Genomic DNA, 27407 nt, shown 5'->3' on the forward strand with positions numbered 1-27407 from the left:
GGAAGAAAAGCTCGGTTTTCCCTGTGATGTGCAGAGGCAGCAATACAGGGACCTTGGTGCATTTTGCCTCAGGTAACTTTTTCTCTTTTGGTGCAAAAAGGGGTAGTTTTTACCAGCTTTAGTACCAGCTAAAAAATGATGAAGTTGGAGTAGAGGAGGTGTCTTACAAGATCTTCCTATAACTTCAAGGAAGGAGAATCACATAAATGATTGTACATCTCTTGTGCCATAGCTTTTCTTCTATCTTCTTTTTCTTGGTCTACATCTGCAATAAAAATCTGGAAGATTTCAGTGGCTGCTGTAGCAGAGGAATTGTGTTGGGGATGATACGATTCAAAATCCTCACAACCTCATCTGTTTCATATGGGAATAAAGACTTTATTAGCTTTTCACATGTTTTTGGACCTAACTCCCATGCCTTCTCCCAGCTTCTTTCCTCACCATCTTTTCCACACCAGCCAGCTTCAGGGCTGGTTTCTGGCTAGATCCAAGGTGGTGTTTTCATCCCCTTCCACACTCATCTCTCTTTCACAGCTTGCTCAAATGGCAGCCCCTCATAGATCAGACGTTGAGATGAAGCTGATCCTGACAGTTTCCAAGAGAAGTGTGTCTCCTTTCTACGCATTGCCCAACAGCCATCAGATACCTGCCCCTCACTGGTTGTCCAGGGCTTTCTGTCCCCTCGTTCCTGCTGAAGCTATGGGGGAGCAGAAGGATTCCCATCACCCCCCACTTCAAAACCCATATCTGATCCACTAGAATGATGACATGTAGATGCTGGAGTTGAACTCTTTGGGTGAACACTGAAGAGGACAAGAGCCCTGGCTAGCCTTCCAGCTGGGTAGACAGACCTTGGAGCCATTACTACATTTTAGTGTACTTTCCTTGTCACTGCATGTTGTCCCCATCCTGATAAATCACCCTGTTGAGAGGTATTTCTGCCCGTGGTTTTTGTGTCTGTGCTAGAAATGGGAAGTGCTAGGGTGAGAGCTGGAGGAGGGGAGGAGGGCACGAGGGTTGTACTGACACGTCCCACGACCGCTTGCTCACAGCAGAAAATCATTTCATCTGCCAGGAGCTATCATTAGACAAGGCAACACTGGATGTTTTTGACCCTGAATATGAATTTTAGGAGGATTTTCTTAGTCAAGTGCCTGCTGCTTTTATTTCCCAGTGTAAAATGTGAGTTTTTCTTACCATTTTTTGCTCTTTCGGGCTAGTTTTGTTAAAATTGCATTTGAAACCATTTACAACTTGCTGGAATGTTACTGATAAGAAACTAATTCCACTTTCCCAATGAGTGAAGACCTTTGGGTTATTGCTATTATTATTCGATTTAATTTTCAGCCGGGGGGAGGGCAGGACCTGAGTTTCCTATTCCAGTTATAATAATAAGCTGTAAACAGTTTTGGTTTTAAGTTAATGAGCCTTAATTTGACACATGTATAATGAGAAATGTCAGCATGCAGTTTTCTCTCTGCCCTCGAGGTAGCTTGTACTACATTAGAGATCCAGTTCACGGTGCATTATCACATGTAATTTCCTTTTCTTATCAAAGATGAGCAAATCTTTTGAAAGTGCAAATTATATTCTTCCATAAATATTAACAGAAAGAGTGATATATCTCAGTTTCTTCGGTGGAGTTGAAGAAGTCTAAGATGTGAAAACAGCATGCAAATACATACGTCTTTTATGTTTTGCATATTATTGCTCTCATTATTTTTTAAAATATTAATCTAAAAACTTAATTAAGGTGTTAATTCATAGATTAGAGGAGGTTATGAGAGATGGAGACAATACAATCACGCATAGATTTTCTTCTCTGTTCATTCCACTATAGATTGTATATATGGCTGTTTAATGCTTTTCTCCAGAACAAAATTAATAGGTAAATAAGGAACGTGGTGGTTTGGGGTTTTTTTTTTTTTGGTTTTTATATATGTGATATATATATAAACCATCTTCCCCAGCAGAAATGAAGATTATTCCCTTGGATGGAAAACTTGTTTCAATGACTTCCCTACTTCTCTGAAGTTACTATGGGAGCTTTTCATTTTAACTCTTTCTTGTGACTGCAAGTGAATTCTACACTGCCAGTTTGGATCTTTCTGCCCCTTGAAGTGCATTTCAGCTGGCATTGCAGAAATGCTTTTTCATTAGCTAAACAGATTTTTAGTATTGTATGTGTGGGACGTTCAGCTTTCCATTAGCAAGACTATGGAGATCAGATAAACAAACATCCGGAGATGTGTCTAGGTGGTCTGTCCATAGAGATGCCATTGAATTATCCTTGAAAACTTATTATTTTTTTTCCTTTACTTCCAGAGAGAAAAAATAAATAATAGTATCTGTTACGCAAAGAAATCTTATTACTAGCTCTAAATAGCTGTGCACGACTGAGCAGAAACAACTATTAAAATTAAAATATTTGGGTATAATCTGTAGTGTCATCTGTGTGGAAGATAGCTGCTTCTGAGACTGTTTGGTTGAGAGCTTGATTTCAGAATATTTCATTAGATACGTCAAATACCTTGTAAGAAATGCAATAGTGAAGTAACAGCCTCTCCTTAGACTGGGGGTGAATTGCAAAAAGCACTTCAGTATTAATTTGCTTGTTGTAGAGGCACACTATTTTAGCTCTTTGATTATCTCTGACATTGTTAGCTTCATGAAATAGCAACTGGATTTCAGCTTCCCCTCTGTGATATAGTTTATCACTGTCCTAGATACCAGGAATGAAGGACTGTAATAAAAATATGCATAAACATAGTTTTTCTCTCTGTGGGGAAAAAGTGCTTGAAATATATAAAATTAGAGCAGAATCAGCTCCATCTGGTGATGTGAAGAGAAATCCCCTCCTGCTGATTGTCTTTATCCTGTAAATTGAAGAAGAATGAACATAAGAAAATGACAAATGAAATAGGCTGTGGCTCCAAGTGCACACTCAGTTATCAGTGAGCTTATCCCACCTGACACTTGTGAGCACTTTTCTACCTCCTCCTGCAAATTTTCCACCCGCCACGGGGGTGGAGACAACACCTTACTTGAAGTGACCTCCCAATAAACTTTGCACTCGGAAACCCCGGTTCGCCAGTGATGGGCCTTGCACAGGCTGTGAAGAAGCCTGGATGGGAGAGGGCATGCCACCCAGGCACAGCCCGAAGAGTACGTCATCTCCACTGGTAGTAACATGACTGATGTTTATCAGCCTTGGCTTTCCTGAATATCCCCTGCAGCAGTCACACGCTAAGTGCTGCCCAGCCCTGGCAGCACCTTTGGGAAGCACCTACTCTTACCTGTTCTGGAGAGGGGACCTGTCATCAAAGGACACCTGCAAGGAGAAAAGATTTTTTTGGCCTTTGCTTATCTCCTAATGTCTCCAGTGCCCAATCACAGGATGCAGTTAGCTGTTTGTTTCTCCCTGCCTTACTTGCCCCATTGTGATCCTGTGCTAGAAAAATCAAGTGGATATATTCCAGTGGGGCAGGGTGCCCGGGATGGGTGAGGAGGGGGTACTGCAGGCTGGCAGCACTGGGTCTGCCTCCAGTTCAGTGCCTTACACTCACTCACTGCTTGACATGGGCTACTATTATTATTGCCATCACTGTTGTTGCTGAACTGACCCTACTGTCCAGGGCCACTAGTGGTTTGTGTTCTTGTTGTCTGCAGCGGTGTTTGCAGTGATGGGCGCTCTGGGTACCAGCCTGTGACACATGCAAAACACAACAAAGTGACCTTATTTTCAGGAAGGGTTAAGTTCAGGGTTAAGTTCACAGGCCAGGCATGAATCTTGTACATCCAAAATCACTCCAAATAAGTCAGCCAGAGTATAAAGCCAGCTTTTGAAAGCTGGATTCTTAGCTTCCTTGCCTCTTAGAATTAAATTGGGCACTGACATTTATCTAATGACTGATCAAGAGATGCCTAGGCTTAGGCAACTTGGGGCAGAGGGAGGGTAGCAAGTGATAACCTTTTGGGTCACTGCTGTGGCTGCTGAGCACGGCATCGGGCTGCCGGCGACACACTGACGGGCTGGTTGTCCTTCCCTTTACAGGCTCTGTCGCCAAATGGATTTACATGGCCGTGAATGAGTCGGCTCTTCTCAGCATCGCTGTTGCTGGGAACGTATATGATGCAACATGGCTGAAAGACAGAAAAAAGTTGATTCAGATAAAAGATAAGAAAGTTAAGTACTACGTGAACAAGGAACAATGCAGGTGTAAGATATTTCTAAACGGGACTCTGCAAATAGAGCAGGTGGTGAAGGAGGATAGTGGAAAGTACACGGTGACTGTTTATCATCAGGATGGAAAATTGAACAGAGAAGAAGATACAATGTTCATCGTTCAGGGTGAGTGTTTGCTCTTCCCATACCATTCCCAGACTAGCTGAACAACAACTTGGTATTCCCGCTCTCTCCTACAACCTTTTCTACCCATTGCCCCCCTTTCTGTTTTGGGGGGACTTCTGTAAGATGTACCTCTTTCCTCCCACCACTGACAGCAGTCTGCCTCTCTTCTCCCTTCTCTTCCTCCTGTGGATGCTCTCTGGTCCCTTGCTTCTCTCTGGCTCCCCTCTCTGTCAGCCCCCACTTCCACATGTGCCCGAGCAAGCAGCCATGAGCGTGTCCATGTTGGCAGCCGGGTGGGTGCGCATGGCCCTGTCGCAGCACTGCACGTGGTGCTGGGACTCCTCGGGCCCAGAGCTGCTCCACGCGATGGGGGATGTGCTCCCAGCAGCACCCTGCTTCCAGAAACCTCTTGTGGTAGCGCAGCAACCTACGTGAGGAATGCCTGCGGCTGATGCACCGTGCACTTCTGGCACTTCTGGTGCTGTTTTATAGGCACTGAGTTAAGACTTTTGGTCTCTAGCTACTGCTCCAGCAAGGTGAGCACCTTGTGTTGTATCTGCCAGCCTCCTGAGGAGATCTCAGGAGCTCAGGAGGCACTAAATACCTGTGTTTAGGCAATGGGATCCCAGTCCATTTTTGTTCTAAGATAAAAAGTAGCCAACAGTCACCTCCTCTGAGATACACCACAATAGGAGTTGAATTTGCGGTGGAAGAAGACTCCTACACCCTATGCTTGTGTAGCATAACGCAACAAATATGAAGATTGTGCTGTTCAAAGCACACTTAAGCATGCACTGGGGATTTCAGCTGCGTGGGTTCAAAGCGTGAAGGCAGCCTCCATTCCTGTGCTGTATCTTGTCCTGAGAGATCAGAGTGGTAGCAGCCCAAAGCTTTTGGGATGAGTAGGGAAGATGGGGGTGGCTCCTTTATGGCTGCTGCCTCCTCTCCAGGCTGCTAAACTGTAGGGTAGTGTGGATTTTTTTCCTAGCAAGAGGTTGATTTTGCTCTGTCCTTCCTCAGCCAGCATGCACACCTTTGCCAGCCTCTTGAGTTTGAGGTCACCAGCTGGCACAACAGAAATGATGCCTTGATAAGGCATGAGAGATATGGTGTAGATGGGAACTGGCAGTGCTAGGTTAATGGTTGGACTAGATGATCTTCAAGGTCCTTTCCAACCTAGTTGATTCTGTGATTCTGTGAAGGCAGCAATGACAGCTGGAATGGTTTTAGCAGGGTTTCTGTGCAGCGGGAGGCCCTGTGGCTAACAGACTGCTAAGCAGTAAGGGTGTCTCACTGCTTTGGGAATTATTATTGCAAACTGTCTGCAGATTCAGGAAGTCGTCAGGGCCTGATGCTACTTATTTGTGCTTTAAGCCACTGAGCTGTCATTGGGGTGTACTGGGTTCAACTTTGGGTTAAGGTTCCAATCTAGCTATGTGCTGCATCATTTCATCTACTGTGCAGCAGAGAGGTTGCCTTACCTCTGATATATGGTTTTGGAAGTAAAGTTTAGTAATTGTTGGGTGCTAGAGTCATTTGTCAGCCAGATTACTTTATTACTAGGGTTGGACAAACAGTTGTTCCAAAAAAATAATAGTTTAGATGATACCATCACACAAGTCCATCACTGGGGTCTGTACTCTAGTGTTTCACACTGGGGTGTTCCCCTGGATGATAGGTTACAGCTTGCAGAAGAGGAGGGGGCTTAACAAGGAAAGGGTGGCTGCAGGTGTCACAGTGTGAACTTAGGCTGCATTTCCTACAAGCAGCCCTTATTGGCTTTAAAATTTATGCTCTCTATAAGTTACACTGCCTATAACTACAGGTGGCCCTGGCATTTTTTTGTTTACCTGGTCTAAAAGGTAGAAATTAAATTTTTTCCCTCTGATGTTCCTGCCAGTTGCCCCTAGTCGAGGGTTTCCTGCAGGCTTTTCTGGCTCTTTCAGTGCCACCTGTGATAGAGAATCTGGAACTGAAATGTAGCTAGCTGTTGCAGGACATAAAGAGACAGAAATCAGTTCTGTCTGTCATAACCTCATTGAGAGCTAAGAGGTGTCTGGTTTGTGTTTTCTATTCTGTTTTGGTGGGTTTTCATGCTGTGGCTCTCGTGCTAGCTGAGTGCTGTCGGTAGTACATAAATAGCTGTTTGTCCTGCCTTAGAGGAAATCTCTCCTGATGGGCACAGGCAGATCTGACTTCATTTGCACCAAAACACTGGGGCCAGAGTTGGAGGGGGCTGTGGCTCTGAGTCCCTCCCACGTGCTGCCTTCCGCGAAAACACAACTTCCTCCCGTCGCCTGGCTGGCTGGCTGTGGGCCAGGCTCACCCTGAAAGCAGCCAAGCCCTGGTGGTGCCGCTCTGCTTTGCTAGGCCAAATATGTAGGCTAACATACTGCATTTTCTTTATTACTGTCGTTACTTCTGTAGCAGAGGTCTAATTTACTCTTCTTTCTTCTCTGGTCTCATTAGCTGGTGTTACTCCCTTACTGCTTATTGGGGGCTAATTCTCTGTTCTGGTTAATAATGGAGGTTTTCAAAAGGAGAAACCATCTCAGATGTGCTTGTCCCTTCTCTTCTTTTTCAGAGCCTGTCCCTCAGCCAATCCTCAGTGCTGAATGCATGAATAAAACTGTATCTGTCAAGTGTGAAGTGAAGCACAAGACTAAAGACGAAACGTTTATGATGGAACTGACTCAAGATAACCACAAAAAAATCCAAAAGAATGCAACAAGGTTGGAATTGCACACACGGTATTCTGGGACGTTCAGATGCGTTGTTAAAAACCAAGTCAGCGAAAAAACAGCCGAAAAAGTAATTAAGTGCTCAGGTAAAAAATCTGTTTTTGCCAGAATCTGCTAGGGTGGACCCACAAAGTCTGCATGTATCTGTAGGACTGGTCTGGGTGCCAGGAGCATCCATGGTTCTTGGTACCCAATATTGTGAGTCTAACACTGCCACAGTTATTGGGAGCCAATGCTGCTGTGGTAGCCAGGATGCGAGTCGTGCTTTCTGCTGGGCATTCCCCAGCCTTGTCACATCTCCACCCTCCCCACCCTGCTGCTGCCTGCCCCACTGCTACCCTTGTGGCATCCCTACTCTAACAGCAGGGAGGCCAAGCTGGGGGCAGTGGGATGTGAGGTGGGCCATGCTCCTCTTTTCCTGCGGCCAGTGGTGTTTGCCCCCATGCTCAGTGAGGCCTGGGGGTCACTGGAAGAGGGGGAGAGGTTCTTCTGGAGTCAAGAGCCTTGTGGGTGGCAGAGAGGCCCCTGGGGCATACTGCAATGCTGCTTCCACTGGAGGTGGAGTCTGCTGGAGGAAACTGCAGCCTGCCAGTGAGATCAGGCTGGCTGAAGGATGAATGAGTGAGAGAGAGATTCTTGCTCATCCCATCATTTTCTCTCTCCCCTCCATCACTTCTGATTCTTCTTCCAAAAGTTGCCAGAGGTATCCTGACAGACTTTTTGGTGTCAGCATCCTGACAGACTCAAGTGGTGTGAACCATCACTAGTGGTAGACCAATGAAGTAAAGGAGAAAGCTGGGAGGTGGGCCTGAAAGTGTTTTAATCACACACAGCAGTCTGAAAAAGGCCGAAAGCACTTTCCCCCTCATTTTTATCCTCCTTTATTCCTTTAAAACTAATGGTACTTCTCAAAAGTTGATGTCAGTCAGTCAGTCCAAAGACAAAGAGTTGACTTCAATAAGATAGTCTAAAACTACCCAAGCTATCACAACATAGATTAACAGTTTATTTTTTGAAAACATGGCTTGGGATCTTCTCCTATGTATGTGAAGCCATGGCATTGATTTCAAGGGTTTTGCTCTTGATTTACATCCTTATGGCAGGAAAATCAGTTGCACATTATCTTTCTCCCCTCCATGATCATACCTATGAAGGGGGTGGTTGCCTGCTACCTGTGGATATGGATGGGTGCTCTCACAAGGAGAAGAATAAGCTGCTTGGACTCTCCAGCTTGGCCTAGAAATCAGGAGGGAGGTTATGGAGAATTCAGCTGAGCTTTAGGTCTGCATGGCTCAGATGAGCATGACTCAAACATACCATGGATTTTCTTACTCACTTGAAATGTCATCTTTCTAAACCACAAACGCAGCAAAAGAGCTGGAGGAATTGCATTTAAAATTGATAGAATCATGATGAAAATTATTAAATAGGCAAAAGAAGTCATCGTTCTCCCCCGTAAAAGTTTTGAAAGTTATGGCAAAAAGAAGGGACAGATCATACTGGTATGACACTGGATGTGATGTTCAGTTCAAAGTTCAGATTTCCAGTGCAGTATTGGGGAAAAGTCCTTGAATTTGCTGGGCTTGGGTTCATCCCACCTAACTGTGAGTGCTTCACTTAAAGTACTTGTTTGTTCTAGATTCCCGCTAGAGCTAGTGGAGAGCGGGGATCTCGTGAAAGCTGGCTCAGTATTTCCAGTTTCCAGCTATTTCTGCCACAACAAATTTAAGGAAAAGTCTGAGTCCCAAGGCCAGTCCATGATGTGAGACAGGAGAGAGCAAACCTTAATGTATAGAGGCCCTACTGAAGCGATCCAAGGTCTGCTCTGGCTGATTGAAGGGATAAGAGCTGAGGGATGGGGTGGCCTCTGCTCTTCCACACAGCCCTTGCCTCCTGAAGGATCCCCCTGATGCCTAAAATAGCTGAAAAAGGGTTGTTTTCTGCTGCATGAGTGCCTGATCTGATGGGCTGCACAGCCCCATTGGTGCTAGCATTGTGAAAGGGCTGGGGCATGGGATGTGGCATGGACTTTTGAGCCAGGTGTGAAAACATGCTGATGGATTAGGTCCATTTAAGGCAGAACAAACTAGCCCAAACATGTTGTCTTAATGAGGAAATGCTGCCTGAAGCTGGCCATCCCAGGGCACAAGCCAGGCAAGCATGGGCCTGCCTGAACTGCTGGTATAGGCAGGCATTGCCCATCAGCTAGATACTTTGACTTCCCTTCTTCTCACCCTTGAGAAGTGCTTTTCTTTCACCAGGTGAGTTGGGCAGGAAAGTTTGTTTCTTCTCAAATCATTAACAGAGAAATAAAATGTTTGCCACACTGGTCTTTAAAGCACAAATATAGCATTTCTCAGACACCAAAAAAACCACTAAAACCATGCAGCACTACCCTTCCTACTCAAACTAAAAACCCTTCAGACCTTTCTGTGTGGTGAGAAGACTGTACCAGCTCCATATTAGATAAAAAATCCCTCAGCTTGCAAACCTTCTTCCAACCCTGCTGCCCTCCATGGACATCTGGTCCTGCCTTCAAGGCCTATTGCCTTGAATTTTGACCTGGCAAGGCATACTTCAGATGGGCTTCAGCTCAGCTAACTTTTCATACAAGCATAACTATGTGTCATTCTGCCTGGGCTCACCTTATAGTTAGCTGGGAGAAACAGGCATGGAAAGGGCAAAATACACCTTGGTGTAACACTGGCAGCTAAAACAGGTGAGAAGAACCACATTACTGAGGGTACTTGTCTTTTTTTTTTCACTGGGGCAACCCAGGCTGATGGTGGCCTTTATACTGTAGACACCTTGGTTTTGGTTTCATCACTCTTTGCTCTCCATGTTCATGCCCAGTGAATGTTAAGGGTGTCATCTTCTTTGGAGCTTTGTCCCCCAAGATGCTGAGGAAGGTGCACTTCTGCTGGGTTCAGCTCCATGGTGTTTGTGCTCGGGCGTGAACACCAAATGCCAGGAGGACAGCCCAAGCAGGAGGTGGTAAAGAAAGGCTAGTGTCCAGCAAACTTTGTCTGACCAAAACAAGAAACTCTCATGAATTTTTGTGCACTGGGCAAACCCAACTCTCATTTTGAGGCTGTGGGATATTTGGTTATGTTCTTTTCCTTTTCACTATTTTTTAAAATTTGTGTACAGCCAAAAATTGAAGAGGAAGTACCGAAATACTATGAAGTAAGCTAGTCTCAGTGTTTCCTCAGTAGGAAGTACTTAGAGGGTTTCTTTTTGTTAGATGCTGAGCACTGCCTGGATGCTCATTGTCCTTAAAAGGGTCCATTGGTAGCAGGAACAGGGCATTTGAGGTAATGTAAATAAGATGTGCTGGCACACATAATGCTCTGGTTTCAATTTTCTGCAGAACTTGAATCCACCAGGGAGAAATCAAAATTCTCCACAATGAGGACCAGCAACTTTCTGCTGTGTATAAAGAAAAGGCAAAGGATAGGCTCTCTCACTGGGGCTGCCTGTACAGTCAATAGAATAAAATACAGAATTCTAGGTAGACGTTGTGCAAGTTATTTCTTTCCCTCTAACATCTTCTTTCATTCCCTTAACTAGGCCAGATGGACCTTTATCTCATCTTAAGCATAGCAGGAGGTGCAATCTTCTTTGTCATCTTCATGGTTTTGCTTATTTATTGTATCAGGAAGAAGAAAGCAGAAAGGCTTGAAGACAATGGTAAGTGTTTAAGGGGCTTTATGTTGCTATCCAGACACCTAAAATCTTAGAGCTTCCATCTGACAGCACCCCTGTGGGCAGGAGCATGCTCTCTGCCTTGGCATGACCAAGAATCTGGTTTTGGCATATGGTGAATCTTGGCAGATTGGCTGGCATTGCCCGTTTCAGTTTCTGATAAATGCTTTGAACAAAAGACTTCTTGTTCTCAAGCCCTTTGATTTATTCATGGGGAAAGAACTGTTCCTCTAAAGCTCAGCCAAGGCCACCAGTCATGAGCATCTGTGGGGCTAAAATACACAATCAGATATCCTGTCAGTAGATTTTTTTAAAATTAAATTTATATGGTGTCAAATTAGGATCCTTGAAATAATTAATCACATTTAGAAACATTGTAGATAGTGAGAAGGGGCAAGAAGGGCTCAGCTTTTCTGTGAGTTTCCTCAGGCATCTCACAGAACTTGTCCTCTCTATAAAACAATGTCCTTGGAGGCCTATCAACACTGGAGGTCCAACTTGGGTGCTTTAAAGAGTTGAGGTTTTCAGAGTGGACAGAGATTTCATGTGTTGTCCAAAACTCAAGATCATAGGAAATACTCTGCCAGAGTCTTCTCTGAGAGTGGGCTCTCAGTCTTGATGGAGAGGTTGCCTTGACTTACAACCTGGGAGTTGCTGCTAGTTTGGGTGGACAGAGGATACTGAGCTGCCACTCAGGAAGAGTTGTCTGGCCCACCTGGAAGGGGAGGCTAAAGCCAGGAGGGAGGTTGCCCTGGCAGTGAGGTTGTCCTGCAGCCAGGGGAGCATGGCAGTTAAAGGCTTGTTTCTATGTCCTGCCCCCACACACTGCGTCAGGCTTCCTGTATGGTCTCAAATAACAGCTAGTCTCTGTGTCAGTTGGTTCTCAAGTTACAAAATGGGAGTGAAAGGTTCTTTGTACACCCCAAAATCTTTGTCAAGATAAAGAGGGCAATGCCTGAAGTAAAACTCAGCTGATACCTCAAAGGTGCCAGTGGTCAGGCTGACAGCAAGGGTGAGTGTGACCAGTCCCATGGCCGCGGGAAGGGCAACCTCACCACACCTGAGCATGGGTAACTTGCCATGGCCCTCCTGCTTCCCCTGAGATTACGACCATGAAGAACAGGCAAGTGTTTTCCTTGCTCTCTGGGAGAGCTCACCAGAGTGCAACCAGGAGATGTCATCTCAGAAGGCTTGCCATAGCCTGTGAGCACAACGCTGGAGTGAGCATAGTCACCTGAGTGTTATTTTATATTATGGCTGTTCTTGTCTGAGTGGGATACATTACTCCCTCAACTGTGCAGTGATAGCATATCCTCAATTCTTGGGTCTGGATTCAGCAAGAATTGAGAAAAAGAGAAGTCTGGGAAAATAAGGACTGATAAAGAATGAGAACTAATAAACTAAAAAGAGAACTAATTAACTAAAAAAGAGGGTGACGAGCTTCTTTAAAACAGTTTGGTGTGTGCTTAAGGGCATTTCAGTGTCCCAAGAGCTAAATCCCTCAATCCCTAAGCTAAACTAACTGACATTTCAGAAATGATGAGTTAGGGATCAAAAGTCAGCTGGCATGAATTTACTGCTTCTGCGTGTGGGGAAATTAATGCTGGGAAAATGGACCTCTGGCTTCCAGGTGACTGGACATCCCAGTACAGATAGCGGCAGGGTGGAGTGTTTTGATGTTGCTTCCTGGGGTTACATCTCACTTTCTCTTCAGTGGCCCGTTTCCAAAAGAGGACAGAGCAGCTCAGGCTGCAGGTGTCCATTGGTGATGACTGGCAAAGTCGGTTCCCCCAACACAGAGAGGGCAGAGGTGCTCAGCTGCCCCAAACACCCCCAGGTGTCTGGACCTCAGTCAGGTAGCCAAAAAGCTTTTGGGTTTGCTTGGGGTATGCAGGCGAAGCTGGTTTTGGTTGTTCCACTGGAGTAGCAGGAACACCTGAGAGTGACAGTGGGCTTCCAGGTGTGATCAATATTTGGCTTTTTCTTGCTTGGGCCAAGCAGTTTTCCCTAACTGTTCAACTTCTGCTTAGACTTGAGTACATGCCTGACTGCTGGGTCCTTCTGTCGTTGCAGATGAGGAGCGAACGATGCAGGCTCGCCAGGCGGGCAGGGAAATGGTGGTGCGGGAGCTCCCTCAGGTGCCATGCAATCCCACCCCGAAGCAGCTGCGTGTGCAGCAGCGGCCGCTGCCACAGCCCCAGGTGCAGCAGCAAGCACTGCCCCCACGGCCCAGGCCCCGCACTCAGCAGCGGACTCCAAACCACCCGAGAGAAAGACCTTGAACATCTGCCCTGGGAGGGATGGTGGACTCTCTGCTCCACCATTCACTGGGAGAAGAAAGTTTCCAATAGTTGGGAACCCCTCCTGCCCAGCCTTGCATAACGCTCAGCTATGAAATGGCAGCTTTCGTTGCAGAAAATTATAGAGAGCATCAAATGGGGATGAAAAGACCCAGTGGAGGAGATTCAAGGTGATGGGCATTCATCCCTGTGGCCATTTTTCTTCAAGTGTATCCATGTTAGGGTATGGAGCATTGAGCCTTGAAACCTGTGTCTTCTGTGGTTCACTTGTTTTTACTGCACTTTGTTGTCTTCGTGCTTTTTGGATGGATTATAACAAGAAGAAGCTAAAGCACTAGTGAGATGACATGGGCCTAAGGATCTTACAGGGTTTTGTCACATACCTTTCCTTTCTCCTGCCACACATTAGGACAGCCTTCTGGCCTCAAATACATGACCTCCTGGATCAAAAATAGTTGTAATTAAATGCTTGTCTGAAGTTGAAAGTATTGGTGTCATCTAATTCAGAGAAGAAAATACTGAAAGGAGATGTAAGAGCCTTGAAGAATCTGTGTGGGAAAAATGCAAGTGGGAAAGGAGTAAACTTTTCAGTTTCTCTACTGTGTTTAAAACAAGAAACCACAGGCTTAAACTGCAGCAAGAGAGTTAGGTCAGGATTTTTGGTTTGGGTTTTTTTTTTTTTTTTTTTGCAAACGAATCACTTAAATAGATTTCTGGGAGAGGATCTCCAGCACTGGAGGTTTCAAAGGGTGGATGAGGCAACCATCTGTAAGGCAACCTTGTTCTGCTGAGGGCCAGGGGAATGTGCTACATGGCCTCTCCAAGGACTGTTTCAGTTTTCTGTGAAAATTGGCAAATTGTGCTGGCAAATAAAATGAAAGTTTTTTCTCAGCATAGGTCTGTTTGGCTATCCAGACATTTTTTCATCATAGAAAAGGTCTGGTATCCATTGGCTCATGAAAAAAGTGTTACAAACAGCCAAGCGGTCTGATTACTAGTGGCATTGTCTGAATCGTCATGGCTTTGCATCATAGGGCCTCCTGCTGATGGTGAGGGACTGTGTCCCTTGATTCTGTTGGTAGGCACCTCATGTATAATCAGGTGATGGCAGAGAACTGCTGAGAGATGTCCCTCCCAAAGGGAGAGGTTGGACTGCAGTAACTGCACCTGCATCACCCTCCATGTGCTGGATAAACACTGCTCGCTCCTCTGGTCCTTGGAGATGTTCATAACTGCCTCTATAGAACAGCTGAGGAGCTGAGAAAGGTCAGTGCTTTTTAGAAGAATGTCTAAATGGGTACACTGTCCCCATCTGGTGTAAGAGGCAGCACAGGTGGAGGAGGAGAGAACTGTGAGAGCCACAGAGCATGAGACATCCAGCTAACATGTTGCGTTAGGCAGAAGAACACATAGTACCTCTTTCAGGCCTGACTATCCTACACATGACAGGGGAGATAAAAGAGTCATCCTTTGTTTCTCCTCAGAAATGTGACTATTTTTATCTGGTGGTACAAGGGCAGGGAAGTAACTTGTCAGGGAGAAGGAGGTCTCTGCCTTCTCCGGAGTTCAGTCACTTTGCTTGAATTCCAACCAGTGGACACAACCCTGGGAGCATCACTTGCTCTTGCCTTAGCTTTCTGCAGCTTGTTTTAGGGCTTTTGCTATTTAAAGTTGCATTTGGTAAACATTTCATGGTTTATTTTGTAACATATGCTATATCCCTGTAGTGAATGAATAAAGACAAGAGTGGGTGGAGAGGATTTTAGTTCACACCTGTGCTGGTACTTCAGTATCTGGATCTCACTTTGGTACAAAGGAGGCAAGAAAAACGTTTTGGTCCCTGAGCCATGGAAACATGGATGCAGGAGGTTTCACACCGATCCCTGTGAGACACTGACTGCCACCTGAGTGCTGGCAGCTGGTGGGCTCAGGTCGGTGTGGGTGAGCACAGCTGCCTTGCCCACCTGCCTGCTGTGGCGGCATGCTCTGCCTGTTCTGTGTGGCTGGAGCTTTATTGGTGCCCTCTCCAGAGCAGCTGAGCTGGGACTCCTCTGTTGTTCCAGGAGCACTGGTCCTTCCTGGGAGACAGGGAGGCTTACTGGGACCTGAGGAAGATGGCCAGCTCCTCCTGGGACCCCTTTGCCACTGATAGTGCTGTCTGTGCCCTGGGGTTAACAGAGCTGCAGGGATGCTTTGGAGATGCTCCTTCCCCATGGCCAAGGCTTGGTGAGCTGCTGTCGTGCCTTTGAGACACTCCCGGGCTTCCCACCAGCTGCTGCCCCAGGCCCTCCTCTGCCTGGGACTGGTGTTGGTGGGGTGACACTGTCCACAGCTCCTTGCAGGGGAGCACCGGTGCATGCGTGAGGTGGTGCCAGGGTGACTCTGGCCCAGTTCATTGTTCTTCTGGCAAGGAACTGCAGCATGAAGCTACGTCATGCTCTGGGTAGGAATGGGAGGCAAGAAGATTTTCTGCTGTTGGTCACAAACTGGGTCGAAACCTGCCCTCAAGACTGGGCTTGAGACTGCCCTGTGAACTGTGGAAACCTCTGCTGTCTCGGCTTAAGGTATGTGAGGGCTGTGCACACCCAAAATTTACCCTTGAATCCCCTTCCCGGGGAGAGGGGCTGCCAGCGGGCACCCTGAGTACAGGGCAGGCCAGAGGTCACAACAATAGGCATGAGTGAAGTGTGGAGGTCTGTGTTTTAGTACTGCCCTCTACCTGGCTGCCGTAACCATGGGCTGAGAGAAGCACTCAGCTTCAGTCAACTCACCGAGGTCTCCTCTGGGTTACTAGACTCTTTTCAGCTAAATGTTTCTCTTACATGCCAAGAGGCTCAAAGTTAAGTAAAAAGAGATGAATTTAACCCTGTTGGGTGGATTTGCACCAAAACACAGACCTCTGTCAAGCAGACAAGAAAATACTATGAGCACAGAATATCCCCATGCAATGGGAGTCTCACCAGGGCAATACTTGTTTTTGAATGATGTCTTTTTTTTGATAGTCACCATTGTTTTTGTGATGCCTCATGTTTGTTGCTGATGCACTGCAACAGATGATACTTGTACAGTCCTGAGTTCTACTTGGTGCCTACTTGAAAAGTCAGCAATTTTTCTGAATGTGTGTCACAGAGCGTTCAAATCTTGGGTTTTTATGCTATAGAGGATGTTTCAGTTCTGGAAAATGAGCTGACAGTGAGACCTAAGAAATAACAGGAAGCTCTTGGCTCTGGTGATACTTGCTGCAACCTTTCTTTGTTCTTCTTTCGTAGACACATCTACCAGTGAGTCACACAAGAAGAAGCATTTTTCCCCATTCTTCTTAAGGGGGATGATACAAGAGGGCTGACGAGCTGAGCCGTGCTCTGTAAGGACTTGTCCTCCCCAGTTGAAGAGATGCAGTTTCTGCTGCCCAGGTGTCAGCAGGGATCAGTTTTGCTCAGTGATGTTCTGCAGGGCCAGTGCTGAAGGAATGGGAGAAAAGTGCAACCCCGTGATCCAAGCAGGTCTGTAGTCGTGTTGTGGTCCTGCAGTGCTCGCCAGTTGTACAGGCTGAGTAGGCACCCCAAACAGCAATGGTTAATTGTATAGAAGATACAAATCTTCTATCCCAGTCTTAATCCATGTGACATCAGCAGCACTTGCTGCCCGAACTTGGCCTTTCTAGTAAAGTAGACAAGACCTGCTGGTATCTCATCTGGCTATTAGCCCATCCAGAGGGAGGCTCTCTTGCTGCTAGAACAGGCAGTACAGGAGCCAGCTAGATCATTTAATTTCTGAAATAAAACTCTGAGCTTGTGAAAGGTCAAGTAGGAAACCATGACTAGTTCAAATGTCTTTCTTGGGATGCTTGCCAAAATGATGCTATGGGGAAAAGACACTGATTTCATCCTTATTCTGCAACAAATCTTCAGGCTCTGATGTGGAGATAAACCCCAGCTGGGACTGTGTTGCCCATCAGCTCCCTCCTCCATTCTGACAGACAGGGCATCATTTCCTCAGTCATGCTGAAGCCTTACAAAATGCTTAAGAAATGCTGGGTTTGTCTTTTGAACTACAGTCGTTCATGGGGTGTGCTATGGGCAACAGACTGGGGCAGAGCTCAGCTAGGTCGGCAAGGTGCTCCACCAATTCTCCTTGCAGGTACTGGCTGTGCAGTGAGCAGGCTGGCATGGCTGTTACTTTCTGATCCCCAAACTGCCTGATGGTCACCCTGGGCCAGGAGGGACTGAGGGGCTTGTTCATGTGCTGCAAGTGATAATGTAAGAGGTCTGGCCTTGAGGCTTTTGGATAAGATCAGTTTCTAGTACCTATCAAGCTTGTGAAATAACCCTGCTTGGTGATCCTATCTCATGCTGTGGGAGGAAAGATAAGAGTTAATTGAAGGAGAGCACAGTAAGAGGCCCTGTGCCAATAAAGTGGCCTCCTGGCCTTCTCTCCCACCCTTATCTCAGAGGAGGGATGCCAAATCCAGCCTTCTTCTCTCCCTCTCCCCCAACAAAGTGCTCCTTCCCTCCCTGCAGGTGGGAGTTTTCGAAAGCACCTTCTCCCATCCTTGCAGCGTGGCTGCTGCCTTGAGCCATGGATCCGCAGAGGCCGTGGGAGCACTTTCCTCCTTCAGGGGTACAGTTTTAGCCTTTACCTTTGCAGGCCGTTGCCAGAGCAGCTGCTTGAGGGGCCTCTGATGCTCACCCCAAACTGAAATTCCCCTCTGCTCTGCTGCTGGAGAGCGGGAGAGATGCAGCTCCTCAGGCAGAGGGTGAAGTGGCTGTCCCAGTGCAGCTGGGGCAGATTTTCCATAGCTGGGCTCCAAGCATCTTCTGCCAAGAAGGAAGCCACCCCTGACAAGTCTATCCTGAAGGACCAGAAAGGAGTCAATACCCTGACTGCCTCCCAGCTCCACTTTGGAGGGGAGTATGACAGTGAAAGTAAGAAACTGAGCAAAATTTCTCACCCTTTGTGGATTCTCCTGGCAGGGAAAAGGCAAACAACCCCAAGCTGGTGAGGATGCAAACCTACAGCCCCCTCACCAGAATGTCTCCTGCTTGGTAAGGGGGAGCTGTTCTCTCCCCAAGAACAGCAGGGACTCGGGTGAAGGAGCCTTCCCAAAGCCCACAGCATAGCAGCACAACACAGCTGCTGCTCCCCTTGACCTTCTGCTGGAACTGGGAAGGTGCAAAGGCGAGCTGTGGGGAGAGAGGAGCAGGCATATGAGGAGCTGCCTCACGTCAGGATCAGTATGGGCACCTGCCAGCTACTGCCCAGGGCTCCCCAGCTGGGATCTGGGGCAGAGAAAGAGGTCAGGGCCCAGCTGAACAGGCCCAGGGAATAAGTCAGGCTCCGTGCATGCAGCACACTGTACAACAGGGCAGGTGGAGAGGGATGGGCAGGCACAGAAACAGCTGCTTGAGAAGATGAACTGGATGACCAGGAAGCAGGATTTGAGTTGTGTAACTTTCTCATGCTCGCAGTCCTGGGATGAGGCTTCTCTTTCTGTGCAGAGCTCACATCTGAACTGCGATTCACCCTTTGGGCAGGGCAAGCATGCGTTTTATGCCTTGCTGGGCCTCCTGCTTGCCCGTCCTTTTTTAATCGTCCTTTTTTAATCGCAGGACCAGCTGCCTTAGTCTCACCTCCTGTGACACTTCCCCAGGCAGCGCTGCTGAAGTGTTACTTTCTATTCTGGCTTTCCTCTCCTACAAAACACTCACTCTGGGCGGTTTATTTTTCCTCTTTGAACCACACCTCAGCACTCCACCTATGCACACATCAGCCTAAGAGCAGCATGCCTGACAAGAGGGACAACTTCCAAGGTGCCCCTGGTGGCTTCAGAGCATGGTTCCTCTCTGTCATGCCTGTCCCGGAAAGCCCCCTCCAGGCAACTTTGCTGTTGTCAGCCTTTGCCGGTGCCATCGGGAACGATCTCTGTCTCCAAAAGGGTCGTAGAGGTCTTTGCTGACGCTGACTCCCCCTTTTCCAAGTCTCGCTGGTCATGAGGCGAGCGCCGTCCGCCCAGAGCCCATGGTGCCGGCAGGCCCTGCTCTCCCACCCTCGACACATGCATTGCCGGTGTTAAGTTGCTGGTTTGATCAAAGTACACACAGACAGAAGGAGTGGGCAAAGGCTAGGGCAGACAAATGACTAAGGCAACGTTGGATTTTGCCCACCTGCTTGTCTGCAGCACCGAACTCAATAGGCTACCGGTGCCTCGCGTGCCTCTGTTTTAGGTAATATTGTTAGACAATTTCTGCCTTCAGTGCATCTGAAATGTAGTCTTTGAGATAACAGGAAGAGATAACCCCACAACAGAGGTGCTATCTTCAGAGTAGTGCTCATTGGTTGCATTTCCCACACGCTTTCTCTGCCTACATAACAACAGCAGGCAAGCATTTTGGGTTGCTGCCTGGCCTCCCACACAAATACCCGCTTTTGTTTCCAGCCCTTCTGGGTGGCGTGGGGCAGGTGAGTGAGTGAGGTGCAAAGGCAGGTGGGTGTGAGCAGAGATGTGCACGAAACAAAACTGTCTGCAGGCATCCCCAAAGTGCATTTCTAGACTTACCACTCCCTGACCGAACAGTGAAATGGGGACAGGCGGTAAGGCCCGCACATTGGGATAACTAGCCCTTGAAGAGCCTCACGCTAAAATATAATGCCTGTTGGGACAGTCTGGGACCGCTGCTGTTAGCAGCTGGAGTCAGACAAACCCCTCTTTCTCTGTTAAAGGCAAGGTGAGCTTTTCCGTGAAGAATGGGAATGAAATAAAGGGGTGCTTGTTTGCCAATGAGTTCCTACGTAAGGGTGCCTTGGTCTCCAGCTTTTCTTCCACAAAACACACATGCACCTCACTTGCTTCCATGATGGGCTCTTCCCAAAGCCTCTTGCAGTCCCTTACCCATTTCTCTGGGTGCCCCAGAGCCCCCTCTGTTTGCTGGCAGGTTCACTGGAGGGTCCTGCTGGGCAGAAGCTAAGCTCCCTGACCTGGCAAGGAGGTCTGTGCCATAGGGCAGGGGGCTGGGGGCTTGCCCTGCTCTGCTCTTACTCCTGACCTCTCATCTCACACTGATGGTGTGTCCTGTCCCTTGGTGGCTCTCTCTGCTCTGAGCACTAGGCAGATGGCAAACCTGGGAGAGCAAGGGTGGTCTGTAGGCTTGGGATGCTACTGTAATGCTCCTGTTTGTATTCCTGCAGGGAATGGAGCTCTGATTTCTCCTCTTGTCTGAGAAGGGAATACTTGTAGGTATCAGTTTATGCTGGCGTCACTGTTTTATTCCATTTCTACTTTCCTGGAGGTTTTACACCTGTTAAATGCACCACCTGAGGGAGCTGTGTCTCCGAGAAAGTCTGTATAATGCTGGGCTGTATGACCGACTGTACAGTCAACAGGCTGTACAATGCAGGGCGACTGCAAGGCCTGTGTGCTGCAGGCACACTGGTCACTGTAGTAGCCAAAACTTCAATTTTAGTTGTCTTCAATGTGATCTCAGTAGCCAGGGCCAGTGTGAGTGAATGGCAGAATGAGGATGTGGTTCCTATTGCAGGGGAAGTGCCTGTATCTCAAACCCCAAACTAACCAGCAAAACCTCCGACACCCTTTTGCTGAGCTTACAGTTTCTATAGAATCTATTTTTCTTTCAGCAATTTAAAAAAAGACAAGCTTAGCCAAAAACTAGCCATTGCAAAAGAGGAACCGAATAACATGATTTTTTTTAAAAAAGCACTGACAGGAAGGAGACATGTCTGCACAAGTGACTTGTAGGAGCCTTCCCTGTAGTGGAAATTAAATACTGAGTGTTGGAGGAGTTGCTGGGAATCCGAGGCTTCCAAAGGAAGATCTGTTTAATAAGGAAAAAGGGGTGGAAATAAATGGTGTCCCCACCCTCTTTCTTTATCAGACATCTCACCTTGCCTAGAAATTCAGGCTGCACATGGCCTGCCTAGTCTCATGCTGCAGAGAACAGCAAATATGACCCTGGCTAGTGCAAAGTACACTTCTTCTATCAGCCTCATTCTTGTCCATCCCACCCCTCTTCCTTGGCATCCCTGTACCACAAGGATGGCTTGCCTGCTGTATGTTCTATGGAAAAGGGGCTGGATATGTATGTCTCTGAATTTCAAATGTTACCTGCAGTAGACTCCTCTGTTGATGTTGGGAACATCACATCAGGAAAATTGGGTCAGCTTTAGGAAAATCACCAAATTGCAGCTCTGAAGAGCACAGATAGTGCCAGGGTTAGAGGGGGTGTCAACAAGTGAGGAGAGGCATTTCAAGATGGCAACTGTAAAAGAAATAGCTGTGAATGTCCTTTCTCTCAAAGCATCTGCGCTAGAGAAGAACATCTGTGACAGAGCACCTAAGGCAAATGCAGGCGTGATGTCTTATCTAGAGATGAAAACTGTATCACTACCGGTGGGCACCAAAGCAGCTGTCTCAACTGACTCAACGTATGTACACATATGTTAAGCAGCAAGAACTGTTGGCCCTCTGTCTTTCCTGAAGTTTTGAAGCACACATGCTTCTGAAGCCCTAATAAGCAATAGTACAGGATGGTTTACAGGCCTAGATTGACCAGAAAGGAAGCAAAAGCTCTGCTTCTCCAAGGTATAAAAAGAAGATGTTAAATCCTTTTGAAAAAAACTGCTGTAGGAAGGTGGGATGAAAGAAATGATGCAGACAATACTTCTCTGTGGGACAGGTGAGGCTTAGCCCAGCACTGCAGACTGCACTGCAGGCACCGACCCTCTGCGGGCTGAGCCTGGGGACAGGCATGGCTGCTGGGGCCTGACACACGTGGCTCATCTCTCATGTGGGACCCGGCTGTGCTGCACCTTCTCCCAGCTCGAAGTGTCATGCAGGTGTGTGAAGAGCAAGTGGATGGTCTCATGGGGGAGGCGCATCTTGGAAGCAGAAACTTGTCTGCAAATGGTGTGGCTCCCAGCCAGGAACCCAGTCCATGGATCTCTGCCGTGGGTCTTTCAGCAGCTTTGGCAAGCTGGACACCTAGGTACTGCCACCTTGTTTTGCTGATCAGGGATATCAATTAAACTCAGACACCAGAGTGAAAAGAGCAGGCATATTTTACTAGAAATAACTAAATAATGTAACAGAATAATACAGAAAACATACAGTAAGAAAAGACAGAATAGTGCACTTAAACAAATAGGAAAATACAGGGTAATGCATCAAATCATTACTACTTGAGAGAGAGAGAGAATAGTGATTAAGAAAGATCCATCACCACTTGCATACTTTACCATCATCCAGATTCGCAGTCGCTGGGCAGCCCCGGTTACAGCGAGGATTTGGAGAGCCTTTCCCTGCAAGTGGGAAATCCTACGCGGTGCGTCCACCCGTAGGTGAGGCTTCCAAAGTCGCTGTGAGCGGGTCCCGCCTTATATACCTAAAAATCAGTAAGCCAGAATAGCTGACACCTTTGTTTTAAGCGGAAATGTCTGGTTTTCATCTCACGTTAGGTTCCCCCCAGAGCCTGGCCAGGGCTTAAGGGAGAAGCTAAGGGAGTTTCCCTGCTTATCTAGTTAATTTATGAGCAAGGTCACAAGGCCAGACAACTGTTTCTGTGGCCTTGTTATCTTGCTCACACATAAAGAAATATAAGGATACATTCAGGATAGACATGTTTTATGATGTTTAAGCTACATTTTCTATGCATATTTCACTAATGACTACACACTGGGTTAGCAGTTTCAGTTCAGGGCCTGTTGCTCAGGCTTCAGTATTCCCACCTTTTACATCAGAACAGTTGGTTTGCTATAACTTAGTATAATACCTATTAGCACAATGGTTATCAGTTATAAAATGTACAGGATTCATCTATAGGTCAACTCTGGCTTGGGCTTAGCACTTCACACCTTAGGGTCACCCTTTATTCAGTAGAACCCAGAGTGGGCCAGGATGGATGCCCTACCTAAAACATGCCCCTGAAGGTGTTTCCTGGGGAACCTACGTGCATGAAGTGTGGGATTTTGTGCTATGCCTGTTTTACACTCAGAGCTGGCCCTTTCCAGTGGTCCTGGGCTAAAGTCTCTACCTTGGGTGGTGAACAGCATGGCTGGAGGAGGGGACACAAAGCTGGAGCCATGCTCAGGGAGCAGCTAGGCCATTGCTGCTCAGGGAACTGACAGCTGCTTGGTCTCACCGGAGGAGAAGGGAAATTTGTGGACTGGCCATACAATGATAACAACAGTTTAGGGATGCTCTATTTAAGCTCAGCACCTGTTAGCCAGCTTCTGGTGCACACCTCTAGGCGGGGAAGGCAGTTTACAGCACAGAACTACCTATCAGCTCCTGTACAAAGCCCTGTCCTGCAGGATTTGGCCCAAGTGCTTCATTCAGCTGCACTATCAGGTGTCTCCAGGGCTAAGAAGTGGAGGCAGCAGGCGCTCTGCCTGCAGCAGCCTGCCTGGTGCTGGTGAGAGCACGGGGTGCACAAGAACATGTTGGTGCTGTCATCTAGTGGGACTACATGAGCACAGCCCAGCCATGGCTCTGTGCCCTTCCTACCATGCCTTTTACTCCTCCCTTGCGCTAATTTACATCCCGACTAATAGGCCTGGGAGTATTTTGGGGCCATAAGGCTTTTCCCAAGAATAGGCAGCGGAAAAGCTGTTATTGTTATAGGCTTCATACACAGTTTTTATCACACTTGTGTATCCCAGGCTAGGCTTAAAGGGAGCTCATCCAAACTTGTGAACTCAGCTGGTTGTCATGTACCTCCCCCCAGTAGAGTGTATTTTGTGCCTGTAAAAGAGATCAGTCCAATACACAAAGAGCATAATGGTTAATTGACCATCTAATTTAGATCTTGTTTTGCACCCAAGGAGATCTGAACGGTCAAGGCTAGAGACTTCTCTTAAACACTTGTTTTCTGTTATTTGTATTCAAAACACAACATCAGTCGCTACTGTTTGTGAGATCTGCTACAATCAAGTTCAAGTTTTGGTTCCTCTTGCAGCTTCTCAGACATGTTCTGTCACTTACACAACACGTGGCAAACCTCCCTGTTGCCTGCCTCAAATTTTCCCGGAGGGTACATTGAGATGACTTGTCTTCTGGAAGACAAGAACCAGTGTCAGAGATGCAGTATTTGGGATGTGTTCGAGGCTGAGTGGCAACAGAATGGCAGAGGTGGGAATTGGGCCTTGCAGCACATTTTATGTCTTTCCTGGCCTCTAATGGCTTTGTCCTGTAAGTGCCTCCTCGTTCCTCACACAGCAAAGGGACTGCTGGAAAATCTGATGCTGCTAATTCTGGTGGAGGAACTGGAACGTGAACTGCAGCCTGGGCAGGGGGCAACAGGGAACTGAAAGCAGTCTCCCAAATGAGAGGAGTTGGCATGTTTTTGTTTTTAAAGATGCAGGGATTTCTTAGCTGTATTTTAAATAGAACAGCCCAGGTTGGAAGAGACTTCAGAGATCCTCTGGTCCAACCTTTTGTGGGAAAGGGAGCCTAGATGAGATTATCTGACACCCTATCCAGTCATGTCTTGAAAACCTCCAGTGATGGGGACTCTACCACATCCGTGGGGAGGCTGTGCCAGTGATTGATTGTTTTCACTGTGAAAAATTTATTTCTTGTATCAAGATGAAATCTCTCCTGATGCAACTTGTACCCATTGCCATGTGGCTCATAACCATGTGGCTCCTTGCGGTTTAGGTTGAAATCCTTCATCTTTCTATCTCAGAAACACTTCTGTTCATGTGTGATGGAGGCTGGTGTCCTGAAGGAAACACAGCTATGAAGGCACGTGTCTCTGTTGGTCCCCATTCATGCTGTCCTTCTCTACCCTTCCTTCCCACCCTTCTCCTAGTCTTTTTCAGGAAGCACATTAACATCTTCTTAAGTACAGTAAGTGTTCAATTTCTAAAGGACTCGTCGCTTAATATCTCTTATTCTCTTCTGCTGCGTAAGGCACTCCTTGACCCTGGTGAGCCATTCCAGCTCATGGTGGTGGCTGTGGCGGCTGCAGAAGCTCAGCGGTGCCAGCTGATGGTGAGTAGGGGAAGGGCCTGGCGGGATTCCCCTTCCACACGTGGGGATGATATGGGGGTCAGGGGAAAAAAAAAAAAGCCCCAAGCACATTTGCTCGCAGAAGACTGGTTTTGGTGAAAGCTGCCAAAAGGTGACTGGGCTGTGCCAGAGGGCAGCCGAGGAGAAACCCCAGCGAGGCCAGAAGAGGGCACCTGAAAACTGCTGGTTTGTGTACGGCTGAGTCTGCTGTTGGGCTCTTCCCTCTCCTTTTTTTTTTTTTTTTTTCCTTTCCGCCTCCCCCCCCCCCCCCCCCCCCCTTTCCTTTGCACAAACCCCGAGAGCCGTTTTCATCTTCCTGGGAATTCGCTGCTTTGTGGCACGAAAGTAGAGCACAAAGCCCCGCTCGGTGTGCGCCTCTCCCGCCTGCATCCAGCCCCCACTCCCCTCCTCTGTTGCCCCAAATTCTCTCCCCTGTTCCACACACAGGCCCATGCCCGCGCCCACCAATTTGCTCAGCTACAAATCACACGGGCATGTGCAAATATATTGTAACCACACAACAATCCAGGGGCCAAAACCACATCTGTTTGTTTTTTTGTTGTTTTGTTGTTTTTTTTTTTCCCCTGAAAAGCTCCCTGAAACAGGCAGATTTCAGTAAAACAGCACCTGTGTTCAAACCACAGTGGGGTCTGGAGGAAGGAAAAAACCACCCCACCTCAGCAAGCAAGAATGTCAAACTACAAGCTTGGCTGTCTTTTTGAGACGCCACTGCACGCTGGCCCTCTTTCTGCTAATACTGGTTAAATGTTGCTCCTTGAAAAGCCTGGTTTTCCGAAGGCTGAAAACACTCAGCCAGAGATCTTGCACATCAAGACTTCAAATCAAAGGTGCCGAGCCTGAGAAATGTAGGGAGCTCAGCTGTGCTGAGGGGTGGCAGGGTGCAACACCAGTATCACCCAGTTTATAAAGCTCCTGGGGTTTGTTCAGAGTGAATTTTGACACGTGCCGTCAGAGCACAGCATCCCTGCCACGCTTCCCTTCTGGGAGCGCGAGCATCCCATGGTCTTTCCCTCTCATGTGCAGAGATGCATTCCTTTCACCCCCCAGCCCCCAAATATGTGCTGTTTCCTCCTTGCTTCTCATGGGTGCTTGCAGATTCAAGCATGAAATCTCTACCAACAAATGCTTTTTACATGCTCTGCTGCGTGGCTTTGCTGTATACACTTATGCCCTAATTGCATCACTTCCCTGCAACTCCCTTCCTCAGGTGAGCACCCTGCTCTTTTAGTCAGCACATGCACATTTCATGCTCTATAGCTGTGCCCAGATAACCCACATATAACTCACACTTACGTGTACATCTCCACTTTTTAGGCACAGAGGCACTGACTGCTCTGTAATAAAGTCATACTACACACCGTGTATTTACAAGCACCTTTTCCACATAGTCTGTAGAACTTCAAGTATAAATATACTGATTTTCTTTGCACAGACACACATGCACACACTTATTTTCCTTTCTCTGGAACAGACAAGGCTTTGTTGTTAGGCTGTCTCTGCTCCTCTGGTCTTTGTTTCCCCCCTTGTGTCTGACTCTGTTTTCCCTAATGCCTGTCTCTCCTGCTTGTTGAGGCTGTCAAGTAAGCTGCAAGGTGCAGCAGATGAGCTGCTTGAAGTAATGTTTGTGCAAGGCCTTTTCCTGAGGCGCTGCGCGGCTTGTTAAAACGGGCCTCGTGTGTTCTCTCTCTGAATCCTCCCTACCCCATTATAAGGGTACAAAATGCAGTATATTGATGAAACATTTTTCCTCCCGTGGGACACTGTGCTGCGGGGGCGAGGGACTGGGCTCCTCCTCGGGGAAGTGCAGTATCTCTTCCATCGCTGTTGCAATAACAAAACCCCCGACAACCGCTCTTGTGAACACCCTGCTCTTGCCAGGACAGGCTGGGCGGCCGCATCCAGCCTGCCTAGGCTCGCCCGCACGCCTTGGCCCCGGGCGATACGCTGCCGCCCCGTTCGTTTGACGGGTGGGTTGCTTGTATGATGGAGCTGAGGGAGCAGCAGCAAGCTGGGGTGCAGCAAGTGGTGGGGGTGAGTGACGTGGGCTCTTGGGCAGCCAGGAGGGGTTTCAGGGTGGCTTGCTGGCATCAGCAAAGGCTTGCAGCTTTTGGGAGAGCACACTTGTGGTAGGGGGTCCCTGTTACTGGAGTAGGGGCAGGTAGCCAGGCTGTGCTGCACAGCAGCATCAGGGAAGGGGAGGTGGCGAGGATCTTCCCTCACCCCCACGCTGGGTACTCAGCACTGCTCTCCAGCCATTCCTGGGGACA

At 47.6% G+C, this 27407-nt stretch overlaps 1 protein-coding gene across 2 annotated transcripts; it reads left to right on the forward strand.

Moving 5' to 3' along the window:
* Window positions 1-1063: 1063 nt before the first annotated feature.
* On the forward strand, window positions 1064-14857 carry CD2 (CD2 molecule). Of its 2 annotated transcripts, none has more exons than XM_074860882.1 (5): window positions 1064-1182; window positions 4055-4351; window positions 6936-7178; window positions 10663-10782; window positions 12871-14857. In XM_074860882.1, exons 1-5 carry the CDS (start codon window positions 1104-1106, stop codon window positions 13077-13079), a joined length of 948 nt encoding a protein of 315 aa, XP_074716983.1. In that variant the 5' UTR covers window positions 1064-1103; the 3' UTR covers window positions 13080-14857. The 2 variants fall into 2 exon arrangements, with proteins under 2 accessions (XP_074716983.1, XP_074716984.1); XM_074860883.1 differs by having other exon boundaries at window positions 10751-10782.
* The last annotated feature ends 12550 nt before the right edge of the window (window positions 14858-27407 follow it).

The sequence above is a fragment of the Strix uralensis genome, chromosome 2, assembly GCF_047716275.1.
Source record: "Strix uralensis isolate ZFMK-TIS-50842 chromosome 2, bStrUra1, whole genome shotgun sequence".
Taxonomy (NCBI): domain Eukaryota; kingdom Metazoa; phylum Chordata; class Aves; order Strigiformes; family Strigidae; genus Strix; species Strix uralensis.

Bases quoted from the DNA above. Each gene is read 5' to 3' on its own strand.
- CD2 (XM_074860883.1), top strand. From the start codon at position 1,104: ATGTTTTTGACCCTGAATATGAATTTTAGGAGGATTTTCTTAGTCAAG. The intron at 4,352-6,935 runs GTGAGTGTTTGC...CTTCTTTTTCAG, and splicing joins TACAATGTTCATCGTTCAGG to AGCCTGTCCCTCAGCCAATC. The intron at 10,783-12,870 runs GTAAGTGTTTAA...CTGTCGTTGCAG, and splicing joins AGAAAGGCTTGAAGACAATG to ATGAGGAGCGAACGATGCAG.